Raw genomic sequence first — 13,616 nt, forward strand, 5'->3', positions numbered from 1 at the left:
CTGAAAACCTGAGAACATTTTGGCCAACTTATCAAATACAAGCCCATTTCCAACCGACCAATGCACAAAAGTAGAAGCGAGTTCACCCCAAATAACACCAAGAAAAACAAAGTAATGAAATTCAGTCCAGTTCAGTGAAGACTGTTCAAAGCTGTAAATTAGAGAAACAAAACAGCCAATGCACAAGAGGATGAACCAGCACAGAATAAACAACACTTTCGTACCAATTTCAGGTGTCTAATCCCACATAAAAGACGAGGGACATTCATTTGAAAATCAAAATGCACAGATTCTTGTCAGAGAAGACAGATGTTTCGATAGAAGGGTCAGAGAGGTACTACATGTACAAGTAAAAACCCTCCCCTCAGCAGAAGGGGAGGCTTCAGACAAAATGTGTCTGCTTTTTAACCATGCTGCCCTTTCATTTAAATCCAAAGAAGACCAAAAACTCAAGCGCAACCATTTCCAATGACCCTGTGAGGAGGCTAGATTGAATAAAAGAGGAGAGGTGTATAGTTCGGTTTCTCTTCTTTTCCCTCGTTTCCATTGAGCTGTACAATCTGATCCAGTCTAGTATTTTTAGCGTTTCCATTATAAAATGGACTCATAAAGCCAGACCGAATCGTACCATTTTTGGGTCCCAATTGGTTGTAGATCGATAGAAAATGGAATGGTGTGGTTAGGGCCGAGCTACTGTTAAAACCTGTTGATTGGCTGAAGGTCAAAAGAAAGCGCCTAGAAAACAGATGTTTTCCTCTTCGCCGCCTGCAATCTTCTTTCAAACAACATTAAATGCTGTAAATACAGAAAACATGAACTGCTGGATGTCCTCCATTGCTTTTGTTGTTAGCTTCACCCCCCCTATACGCGGGAAGGTCCAACTCGGAGTAGAAACCCCACCTGAATAGTCAACGACCACCCCCCTGGATGACATCACAGAAGAATCACAACATCAGGCCAGTACTGAAGGACAGTAGACACTCATTTAAGACAATACAGCCACATTCTGGACAGAGAGGACAGATGGCTTAAGAGAGGACTTGAGGAAGACATCTTTGTGCGATGGAAGAAACCTTTTCTTGCTGAGGGGGTATGGGGGCACATTTTCTCTTGTGTTCAATCTTGTTTGACATATTTACACAGCAGACTAGGCCCCCACTCACATCCATCACACATTCAATAAACTACAGTAAGACCCCCACCAAATAGCAGAATGGTAAATTGTGAATACCAGCGCTTTAAGTGGACAAAAAAAAGTGGTGGTACTTTAAAGAGTACCGGGGAGTACCAGCCCACTTAAAGCACTGGCGTATCTTTTGATTGCCTTTTAATACCTTCTTTAAAGGCCCAAAGTGCTTCACAGTCACACTCCTATTCACCCCATTCACACACATACAGTCACTGAAGACACCAACCTATAATGTGGAGTTCAGTGTCTTCGCCAAGGACACTTTGACACATGGGCAGGCAAGGTAGGAACCAAACCTGTGATCTCATGTTAGCTGACCACTCTAATTATTACTGGTTTGTTGACATTTGTTAGAACTGAAGAAGATACCCTGATGATCAAAGAAAGTGTTTTTTTCAGTCTAGCTACTCTGAAGAACAGAATACTGCAACTTGGATGAAGAAGAATCTCAACAACCATGATGATTGTGAATTTTTTTTACAAATTACAAGCTCTGCTCTGCAGCAGCTGTCATCTGGATCTAATTGGGCGGTGTCATGCTGCTTCAGACACTTGCTCATCTACAATTCTTTGATCATTTCTGTCACATATTAGCTGCATGCATGAGGAACTCTTTGTTAAATGTTTATTTAGTGTGGCAGACCTAACCTCAGACTGGAAGTGCGTTTGGAAGAATAAAGTGATCTTATCCAGTTCACAACCTTGTGGAGGTTACTTTGGTGACTGTTGGGCCATGCAAAGCACATGTGCTTCCATCTGGATTTACGGTTTAACACCCCAGGAGGGCCTGATTGGAGCCGGCTGCAGAGATCATGAGGAAAAAGTGCCATTTGATATCTACACCCATTATAGCCCATGGTTGTTGCAAGTGTTTCACCTGTCTCATGCAACATACACAACTGAAATATAGGTCAGTCAAGACAAAAGTGATGCTGTCATAGTTTTTGCAGCTTCAAGTCTTCCCTTGTATCAAGCTGTTGATGGATCAGGTGTGTTTAACCAAAAAGGAGCATCAATGGCAGAAAACATGTAGGGTACCGGCCCTCGAGGTCTGGAGTTTGAGACCTGTGCTTTAGAGTATCCATCACTAACACAAGACACGCCCTGTTTTATTAGGGCCCAGACTCTCATTTGCCACTGTCAGTAGACTCATCCAAGCTTCTGCTCGCTTATGCTAAACAAGTCCATCCTGTCGCACCACCCTGGCTGTTTCACCTTGACTGGATCAAAGAGTCAGGCTTTACAATTTTCTATGTGATAAGCCACATGTGTACACATGATCTGACTAGTTTTTGTCAATGGACAGTGCTTTTGCAAAATACTCAGTGTGAGTAAAGTTGCCTCAAATAAAAAAAGTGGGTCGCAGAAAGGAGTTAATAGTCTAGTTAAGGGGTGGCCACACCTGGTCCTCCAGAGCCTCAGCCCTGCCTGGTTTCCAGCTTTCCCTGGACTGCTTGATGCTAAAAACCTAAACCAGGTATGTTCAGTCAACCAGGATGTGGAATCACTTGAGTCAGCCAATCAGCAGAAAGATAGTAAAGGAGAGCTGGAAACCAGGCAGGATTGTGGCTGTTGAGGACCAGGGTTGGCCAGCCCTGGTCTAGTTATTAGTCTTGTGCCTGTGCACAGCAAGTGTTTATAAGCAGGGCATCATGGCAAACATGAAGGACATAGTGCCCCAGGAACCAGGGTTGGGAAACACTGTTTAACACATTGGGCAGTGTAGGCTGAATAACAACCATAAACGCACTTTAAAAAGTTAGACCTGATTTGCACACCAAAAATGCTCTAAAGCTCATTTGACTCTATGGCCTGCTCTCTACTCCAAGTTGGACCTTCCCGCGAATAGGGGGGGTGAAGCTAACAACAAAAGCAATGGAGGACATCCAGCAGTTCATTTTTTCTGTCTCTACAGCATTTAATGTTGTTTGAAAGAAGATTGCAGGCGGCGAAGAGGAATACATCTGTTTTCTAGGCGCCTGCCATTCTGAACCCAATCCTGTTATTAGAGCTGTGACGGTGTGAGATTTTTGATCAACGCGGTGATGAACCAGTAGAGGGGGCGCAGTGTCGTGGTTAATCGCACCCCGCCAAACACAAAATCCCCCGGCGGCCACGTCGGAAAAGAATACAATTACAGCGCAGTATTCTTTATTAACAAATAGCAGTGACAACTAACTAACTAACTAGTAAACTAACTATATAGGTGTTGTAGAAAGAATATGTGTATGTGTGTCAAAGCGCTGCGTGTCTAAGAGGAAGGAGCGCACACAAGTGTGTTGGGGGTGCGTGTTGATTCTTCTGCAGCGGACCACTCTCTAGCTGCACCTGTGCCCTCTGGTACAGACATCTTCCCAGAATATTATATATTGCCCAGTAATAAACGAGATTGCGACACTTTGTCACCTTTCTGGTAGCCATGAAACCTGACACCCATGAAGAACACGGGGCACGAAGCTCTGCCTTTGTTTATGCAGACACGTAACTTTGCGCTGCACAAAATAGTTCCCAAACAAAACATGTAGTTATATTCATCGAAATCTAACAGTATGCCTTCATGTTTGGTGTTGCAGAGTGAAGGAGAACAGTAATGAAAGTTTCGAAAAACAGTGACTGAATCTTTATTAAACCGCTCTTTAGTACAGCTGTGACAGTGTGGGATTTTTGATCACCGCTGTGATAAAGCAGCATTGCGACCCCCGCCCCCAACGCAGAATCCTCCGGCGGGTGGCCGCACGCGGCTTGTAATGAAAATGAATACAATGGAAATTAATAATTAGAACGCAGAAAATCTGTAGTATTTCCTCGCGAGACGGAAACTTCTGTTGTAAATTGAGGGTGTGTGTGTGCTGCTGAAACCGCTCGCGTGTGTGTAAGAAGAGGGAGCACATCTAGCCCAAGAGGTGAGAGGCGCAGGGAGTGAAGGAGAACAGTATTAAAAGGTTTCCCCCAGAAGCACTTAGTCTGACCACAGGACTAGCAGAAAAAGTAAATTATCAGTAAAGATGAATGTGTTTAATGTGTTTATTATAGTTCTAATCACGCACCACATGCAGAACTTTAAAAAAGAAAAACATGGGGTGATGACCTCTTCACCGTATGATGCGGTGATGCGGTTATCATCCCACCCCGACCTGTTATGTCTCCGTTTCGCCCTTCTGCCTCTAAAATTATACCCACCGTTGGCAGTCATTTATCAAAGTTACTTTAGCTAAAAGTGCTGATAGGTTATTTTGCTTTTTTACATCAAAATGCACACAGGGGACACTCTGACACATGAGCTAAAATGAAGAGAATGTTTTGGTGAATGGGCGGGGGAGAGGGGGGCAGCCTTTGTGGCTTCTCCTTTGTTCAGGCATGGACCATGAAGCCAGGCTTGAGTCTCCATTTCTTCTGCTAGAAGCACAAAAAAATAATTCACGAAAATCAAATCAACTACTGTAAAATTTTCATGTAAAGAAAAAGTCTCCTCTGACTCGAGCTCGCACCTTTCCTAGTTCTGGTGATAATTTCTCCAACCAGTCATATTTTGTGTGTGTGAAAGCAGAACTGTTGAACCAAAAGAAATGGCTTTCGATGCGAATCATCTGAAAGGTAACAGTTAAAAAAGAAGGAAAAACATTTTATATTCAGACGTGCATCTTGTCCTGATAGTTCTCCTTTTTCTTTTTCTTTGCTGCTTTATCAAAACTTTCTGTTTCCACAGGGTTGTCCCGGGGAGCCAGGACCTCCGGGGTTTAAAGGTGACAAGGTAACAGATCCTCCTAACCATCATTGAGCTGCTAGAGTCTAAACGGGTTGTCATGGATACCATATGATATGCAGCTTGTAGAAAACACTGTATTCTTTTCTTTCCTCTAAATATTGGTTAGTAGTAGCGGTTTTAGGCACAGGTTATATAGGTAATTGCTTGGGGTGCAAAAGGGGGGCGGCGGTGACAGCGGGTCAGTGCTTAGAAAAAAATCTGCGCTACAATTGATTTACTATTATCTGTTGTATCACAGAGTTTATAACAGCCTGGAACTGTGAACTGCCGTCCCTGCAGCTGCTTCTGTCTCCTTCTCACACACGCAGTCGTGTGTGAGAAGGAGAGGGGAGGGATAGTGGGCTCAGGCTGTTGTGCAACACCTGGATCATCACGTGCCTTTAGATGACTCAGCTCATGCTAATAATGTCATTCTTTATTAACTATTGTAGACATCTTTATGATGTGTGTTTATTTTCCATCAATGTTTTTCTTTGTCTGTCTGTCGTTTAGTTGGTGTCAGTATTTGACAGAAAGACAGCAGGTAATGCAGGAAAACTGTGTTAATGTTTCAGATCAATTTACATTTAATATTATTTATTGATTGAATTATTTTTCTCAGCATCAAATGGTTCAGTTGGTCAAAATGTTTCTAGTTTAAATAAGGACTGACAGATTTTTTTTATTTCAGGCACTTTAAGTTTTTTTTTTCTGTTTTAGACTATAACAGGGTTTCTGTGTGGCAAAATAAAGTTAATATTTGTTAAAAGTGGATTTATATTGCTTTTTCTTTTGTTTATGTTGAAAGATACAATTTTAGGTATACTTACACAATATTTATAGATACTAACCTATATAATGTCACCACGGCAAGTGTATTTGTGTGTGTGTGTGGGGGGGGGGTAGGGGGGGGGATGCCAAACATTTTATTTCTCCTGGGGGGGGGGGGGGGCTAGCAAAAAATAATTGAGAAACACTGCTTTAAAATGTCCCTAGGTGTGCATGTGTGAGATTGGGCAGTTCGAGACAGACTGGTGACCTGTGTACCCCGCCTTTGCCCAATAGTAGCTGGGATAGGCTCCAGCAACCCGCAACCCTGAAAGGGATACAGTGGGTTAAGAAGATGGATGGATGGAAGTTGATTGTTTAATGTTTATTCTGAAATGATTTTTCCTGCTCCTGCTTAAATGTTGCCGTTCTTTTCACTCAGGGTAAGACAGGAGATGAAGGAAGACGAGGAAAACCAGGAGTGCCGGGGCCTCCTGGTCCACCGGGTTTACCGACCTTCTACCTATGGAGAAACACTGCTGAGGATTGGACTGCTTTCCAGGTATACTCTCAATAAACCACACGTTAAAACACCTACTATTGATGATAAGAAATGTGTCTGCTTTATTCTAAAAAAAAGATCGTATCAATAAAGTTTACCACATCATAGAAAAAATATAAAGAAAACTCAAAACAAGAAGTAAATGTGAAGAAAATTCCAAACTCAGCTTTTCATGATGCTTCTTCCTTTCATTTCTCGGAATGTTTTGGATCCATTTTTTCGCAACAATCAGAATCTTTCTTTGGAAAAGCTGCTCAAAGTTGGTGGAACTATTACTGAACCATATGAGTTTACATCAACACCGTTTAACTCTGGGGTGTCAAACTCATTTTGGTTCGGGGGCCACATTCAAGGTGTCTGATCCCAAGTGGGCCGGAGCAGTAACATAGAAGCAAAAAACATATGTTTTTTTACTCAGTTGGAAAAAATGCCTCAACCAACATTGTAGCCTAATCACTTATTATTACACATTCATTCACAGAGGCCAATGGATGTAAAATAAAATGTATTTCACTTAAAAAATTGGTTTATTTAATTTTATTCAGACTAAATATTTTACATCTGACACTGAATCAATCCTTATAATAAACTCAAGAGGGACTACGGAAAAAAAAATGAAACACCTGCCTCAAATCAATGAATAATTAAACTAAATTAAACTTGCAAACATTTGTGAACATAACGAGAATTTGGAGTTAACCTCCTTTCTCCCCTCAAACTTCAGCCAGCCATCAATATCAGGATTAAGATCCTGTACAGAAACTTATTTACTGTCATTCAAGTGTGCAAAACACAATGAAACGTCCAAGAATCTTTTCCTGGTTTCTGCCTCAATTTTGTGGCAACACCTGCCTTTTTCCAGACCTTTGATGGGCACCATCAATGACCAAACTCACGTCAGGTGACCAGTTTACTCCAAAATAGTCCAGCACAGTAACTAGAGAGCTGACTATGTCATCAGCTGTTGTTGTGTCCATCAACTCAAGAAACTCCGCTATGACGTTCTCTTCAGCACCTCTAAGAAATATGAACAGTTGTGCAATATCTGAATCTGTGCTTTCATTAATAGTGACCGCAAATACAATAAATGACTGAATTCCTTAATATGGCGCCCAAGTCTCCTCAGAGATGTTGTGTCTGTAATCATAATCTTTGACAGACTGCTTTTTGGGAACAAGACTTCTGCAGCCTTCAGCATTTTTCTATAGGATCACCATCTGAAAATGGTTTGGATGTTTGCTCCAACTTGTCTGCAATCAGGTGTCTGTCACTGCTCCATCACTGACGTCACGCTGCAGTAAATGCAGACGGGTTTTTTTTCAGGCCAGCTTTTAGTTGGTAAATCCTCTCTTTTCTTAACTGCAAATGGTGAAACTTTCCTCATTGTCTCAAAGTGGTGCTGAATTTTATATTCTTTGAGCACTGCCACCTGTTGATGACATAACAAGCACGCCGGTTTTGCATTCAATTCCGTAAACAAATAAAACTGTCCATTTTTCCTGGAAAGCTCAGCACTTCACTTCAACCCTTTTTTTCTTTTTTCACATTTCGGTCATTATTGTGTCACTACTGATCCTTCTTATAACAATGTAACAGCAGTGGGGCTTGCGGGGAACCAAACTACATCTTATTCAGACACAGAGCCATTAGGTTTCACTTTTGGCAGGTGCAAAGATATGCATTTTCACCTGTTTTGCTCAGCCTTTGCTCCCCCTAGTGGCGGAATTGCGCATTTCGGTTATTTCTTTAAAAAATCACAACTCTTCACAGGAATGGACTAGAAACGTGCTTGTTTTTTTAAACATTCTTATAATTTTTACTCTTCATGACTGGGCCGGATTGAACCATCTGGCGGGCCGGATTTACTTTTTCTTTTGTCACTGTCATTTAGCAAAAGAAAAGATGAAAATGGTTTAACCCACTAAGACCTAATTCTGATTTAAAGACCCATTCCCCAAAAATGTTTTAAAGTGTTTTCGGTAGTCTTTTACTTACTATTTTGCAATTTATTTAAAAAAACAACTGTGTTGTCTTCAAGGACATAGTTTCTCCAGAGCGGCAGGAGTTTATTAGAAATTCATCTTTGAGTTGTGGGTGGGACCATTGGCCCGGAGTGAGCCTTCCTCCTACTTCCCATCATCCATCTGTTTACTCTCTCAACAAAAATGGCAACCAATATTGCAACTCTCCAGCCGCACAGTTTTGATACAGATTCCAGCTCTGACGAGGAAAACAAAGACATTCATTGATTTATTTGTGAATCCATCAAAATGGGGCAGAGCAGGGAGCTTGTGGCCTGCCGATTGTAGCTTCTACGTAATAAACAACTACGATAAAATGCATCTTTTCGTCTGATCCTGATTCACAACAATTTGAAGAAAGAAGTACTCAGAAATGCAGTTTAAAACGTAATCTTCTTTTGATATACCATCCATCATGAGAAAAATGCCACGAGAACATGTTAAAAACCCAAAAACCTCTTATTCATCAGAGTGGGTTTTTAAGCGTAACAGTTAGTGTCTTTGCACGTTGGGCCTGCTGTCTATTTTTGCTGCTTCTCAGCTCTGATCACAGCTGTATGACTTTGTAACAATGGATTCTGATAATGGGGAACTTTTGATTTATTGTTAAAAAAGACTGGACAGGTGGAAGTCTGTTTGTGCTTTATGAAGATTACATAAGGTGTTAAGGAGGACAACCAATGGTTTACATTGAAACCTGAAAAGGGAGAGTCATGAAAAAAAAAGCATTTTCAACCTGTAAAAACTGAATGCTGATAAAACAGGGACACTATACATTTTTATGTTTTTTCAACAACTGTTTTTGTCTCATTCATTATGGAATTTGCAAATCTTTTTTTTTTTGTGCTTGTTTTTTTCTGCAGCAAACCAACTTCTATCAACTTCTTTCTTCCAGTTGGCCTGTAAGTATGTCCTCTAGCTTTTCTTGCCCAGACTGAGATGTTTTAGCATGTTATGGATTCACTGTTCATGGAATTCAAATAATGCATCATTTTTATGAGATTCAAGCTGTTACCATAAACTGCTATTTTTGATGCTGTGGAACAACAGCTGTTCCTTATTGAGATGAATCAACCTAGTTTGTTAGAAGTATTTATTCAGAGGCTGGTTTCTTTTTTGTGAGCTTGTAGACTCAGGAAGGCACACAAGGGCCCCCTGGAGAAATGGGCAAACCTGGCATGGAGGTCAGACATGGGCCAAAGACTTGTTTTGAGTATGTTTGTGGAGTTTATTGGTTTATCAGACGTTGTTTGTTTAGGGGCCACCAGGAGAACCTGGACAGCGAGGACAACCAGGGAGTCCAGGAGAGACGGTATGATCATTTGTGTGAGGTGTTGAAATGATAAATTCAATTAAATGAATTAAATGAAATGTTTGATACTGTCATGAACAGCACCAGAATTTGGAGCAGCAGTGGGCCAAATGACGACCATTATACAGCTATATACCAAATTTTAAATATGAAAAGCCGAGATGTGAAAAACCTAAAATCATTGCATAACTTTCACCACAAAACAACTTTTTAACAGGTTTTGGCCTCAAATTTAGCCTGACATCCAACAAATCAAAGTGGCAAGAAGAAACTCTTTTAATATTTTATTGTCTTAATAAAGTTCATTCAAATCCAGTTAATTGCATTTTGTTGTTAAAAACTACTTTGATATGTATATGTAGCATCTGGATGGCTCAGTTGGCTGCATGCAGGACTGCCACATGTAAAACTAGGGTTTGAGTCCCAGGAGATGCAATGAGCTCCATCCAGTGTGGATCCTTATGCAAGACCATTTGTGCTACTGCCTAACTATGTAGCCACAACGGGGCCCAAGTGTGGGTCTCCCTGTGCTGGTCCCCTGCCCAGATAAAATACAGGGTTCTGTCAGAAAGGGCATCCAGTATAAAACTCTCTGATGGCAATCCATCAGTAAATCAGTAAAAGCTGATTCACTGTGGCGACCCCTGAAGGGATATGCTGAAAGGTGAACAACAACAACATTCATATGTATTCATGATGTTATTGTGCGATAAAGAGGGAATTAAAATTTGAATTGGCCATCAAGAATGACTTTTAATGTTCCAAAAATCTGTAGTGGTAGTGAACTATAAAGGCCTGAGACAAGAACGGAGATAAAACGCCACATAAAAAAGAGAACGTGTTGTTCCCCTGAACTGAAAAGCTGTGATAAGTTTGTTTTTGGCAGATTTCTGATGTCCATATTTTGTTTCTATCGTAACTTAAATATTTTGGAAATATATTGTCAGCTTTTTTTCTGATTTTTTTTTCTTTTATCTCTTTGTGGCTTTCAGGAAGTTCTTGTTTACTTTTTGTAAGAAACTTAATAAAACCTGATTAAATACAAAGGCTTGAAACTTTAAATTTAATCACGAAATAATAATTTTATCAAAAACACAATTTTTTATTTTGTAATTTTGTGCAAGTCAATCTTAAAGGATGCTGCAAAGTTGTGTTAATCCATTTCCGATCCTAAAAGTCACTTTAAGGGACAAAACAGCAGGTTTGAATTTCATTACAAACTGGACTGTCCCACTGTTGTCTGACAGGGCGAACGAGGCCCCAGGGGCCCTCCAGGACGAGCTGGAATGCCGGGAAAAGATGGGGAAAATGGGGAAGATGGTCAGCCGGGATCACCTGGTGCTCCTGGATCACAAGTGTGTGCTGAAATTTTGACAGATCCAAAAAGTCCAATTGTTCTGTGAATGCTAATCAACTCATTGGTTGTGCAACATCAGGGTCTGTGGGGATACAGGGGAGAACGAGGATCCAAAGGGGAAAAAGGGGATGAGGTGAGAATTATCCCCAAAAAAACGGGGGTTGTTGTTTGATGATGCTGGAGTCGACTGTTTTAACTGAGTCTTACCAGATTTTTGGCCCAATTATTACTACACTGATATAATCTGACATAAAATTGTGCAAAAAAGAAAAATAGTCAAATTGAAACACACAGTCTGGTTAATAATGAATGTCGTGTCCCTTACTGGGGAGAAGGAGGACAGCAAATTTTCACAGTGATGTCTCATTTGATGAACCTTTTGCATCACTATAAAAAGCTAGGTTCAGTACAACACCTTCTAACATTTTACATATGATTCGAAGCTTTCATATTCACTTCACACAAAAATTTAGAAAAATGTACTATCAACAAATAAACATATATAGAGAAACCAGGACCGGTTCTAGCTCCATGGGGGAAAGATGCTGTGTTAGTGTTACAGTAACTGCTGGCAGGGCTGTTGACTTCCAACAAGCTCACTCCTGATTGATGACAGTGGTTGTCATAGAAACATTTATTGACTAACTCTGACCAATCACTGCTTACTGACATTGTCTGGCTCCAACATGGTGGTGTCCATACTGCAAGAAAAATGGCGACTGAATTGACTCGATTTGATTGGATCCAGAATTAAACCATTTCACCTACTACAGTTCTCATATACAGGCAATGGTCAGGATACCTTTTGGATTTTGGCGGGACCAGTATTTAATGTTTGCTAATTAGCTAGCAGGGCAGCAAACTTGGGGGATAAAGCTATGTTCTACCTCTACAGCCCACATCATCAACAAATGACTGACCTTTGCCTGTTTTTTTTCATCAGGTTTCCCTGTCTTGAGTTTTTCTCACACCGCTAGGAGAGCTCATGATTGATGGCGTGTCTCAACAGTCTTTGATTTTTTTTTTTTTTTAATAAACCCTCTCTATTAAAACTGAATAGTAGCTGTCAATCATTCCCACCATATCTGTGGGTGTCGCCGTCTCTCTAATCAACTGTGTGACAGTATTGTCCAAAGACCTAATAATGCCTAAAAACATTAGCCACAGCTTATTATTGCAGTTTTTTTATTCATTCATAGCCAACGTTTATTTTTATGCATATATGGGGGGAAAAATAAACAGGAGGTAGCTAGAGGTAAAAACATACATTTTAATTCTCAGAAGAGGCTGAACATGCAGCTTTGGGGACCCCTGGTGGCTTGGGGGCGATAGACATTCGTCTAGTTCACCTATAGAGGAAAACAGAAGTTGGTGAAAAATAAAAAGTCAACCCATGTGTTTTTTTGCAGGGTTTCTTGGGTCTGCAGGGTCCAAAAGGAGAAACCGGAGAACCCGGTGAGAAGGTAGTCCTTCATACATTTATTCCTCCTCCGTCTCTTATGTTTGGGCCATCTGCCTGTTTCTGAGCTCACATGGTTAAAGAGTCTTATTAAAGTGAGCTCTGCACTCAAATTCACAGCAGGTGGTTTTAATGGGTTGAAAACATCCCATAATCGTAGTTTTGTTCCTTAATCAGAAAGTAAGTTTACTTTTTTTTACCTGCAGAGTGTGAACCCGGTCTGCAATGTTGTACATTTCAGTTTAATACTTTGAAATAATAAAGAATAATGTTAAAAAAGAATAACAATAATAATTCAGGGATATTCTCTCTATTAATGATATTCTGCATAAATAACAGAAATTATGCTAGAATAAAGAAAAACAATATAAAATAAAGATTTTGATTACCGTAAAGATATCAAGGAAATGTTATTGGGAAAATAATTTTTTTTAACTGTAAAACTTTGACTAGAACTAGTTTTTGATCAGGCTGTATGGAGGTGAAAAGGTTACCCCCCCCCCCCCCCCCCCCCATTTTTAGTACAACCTTAGCTAAGGATTGAAATGTAATTAATATATCTAACGTGGTTTGAAAGAAACAAACGTTTAACTATTTTATCTGTAAGATAATAACGTTGTTGAGGTTTTTTTTAAATCTTACAGGGATCAAAAGGTTTGCCTGGCCCCCCTGGAGCTGTCGGCCTTTCAGTGAGTTTCAGAAAATCCTCTTATTTTCTAAAAAATAATCTGGATCTTTTTTATGTGACACTTACTTTTGGCTTTACATGAAAGAACTGAAGTATGAGTTAAAAACTTACAAGTTTCGTATTCCCTGGTAAAGGAATCTAAGACTTTAAACTGAAAAGGGAATTTCTCTAAACTTGACAGAAATGACCTTTACAATTTGCCAGACAGAATGCGTTCCATTAAACTGCAGGCCTTTTTATGATTAATTAACTATTCTTTAAAAAGCACTGTATTCAATTCTAACATTATTATTTGACATTAGTTTAATTTTTTGCAGGGATCACCTGGGTTTCGTGGTGGGACCGGGCCAGAGGGGCCCCTGGGTCCTGATGTGAGTATCAGACAGAGATGCTCACAAGTCACCTTTCGCAGTCCAAGTCAAGTGTCAGGTCTTGGCGTTGCAACTGTCCTTACAGGTGGATATGGGCTGTCCAAGGGCGAAAAATAGTCAAATCTCTGTGCAGGGTGTCAACAT

The 13,616-nt window shown here is 40.4% G+C and overlaps 1 protein-coding gene across 1 annotated transcript in view; it reads left to right on the top strand.

Annotated features, from left to right (window-relative positions):
- The window catches only part of LOC105355325 (collagen alpha-1(I) chain), an 84,435-nt gene that overhangs the window by 29,990 nt on the left and 40,829 nt on the right, over positions 1-13,616 (top strand). Inside the window, exons 8-17 of the mRNA XM_023961126.1 lie at positions 4,896-4,940; positions 6,145-6,264; positions 9,149-9,187; positions 9,416-9,469; positions 9,544-9,597; positions 10,845-10,952; positions 11,034-11,087; positions 12,364-12,417; positions 13,058-13,102; positions 13,419-13,472. Coding sequence (XP_023816894.1) covers positions 4,896-4,940; positions 6,145-6,264; positions 9,149-9,187; positions 9,416-9,469; positions 9,544-9,597; positions 10,845-10,952; positions 11,034-11,087; positions 12,364-12,417; positions 13,058-13,102; positions 13,419-13,472 — 627 coding nt within the window. The remainder of the gene's footprint in view (positions 1-4,895; positions 4,941-6,144; positions 6,265-9,148; positions 9,188-9,415; positions 9,470-9,543; positions 9,598-10,844; positions 10,953-11,033; positions 11,088-12,363; positions 12,418-13,057; positions 13,103-13,418; positions 13,473-13,616) is intronic.

Source organism: Oryzias latipes, chromosome 12, assembly GCF_002234675.1.
Source record: "Oryzias latipes chromosome 12, ASM223467v1".
NCBI lineage: Eukaryota > Metazoa > Chordata > Actinopteri > Beloniformes > Adrianichthyidae > Oryzias > Oryzias latipes.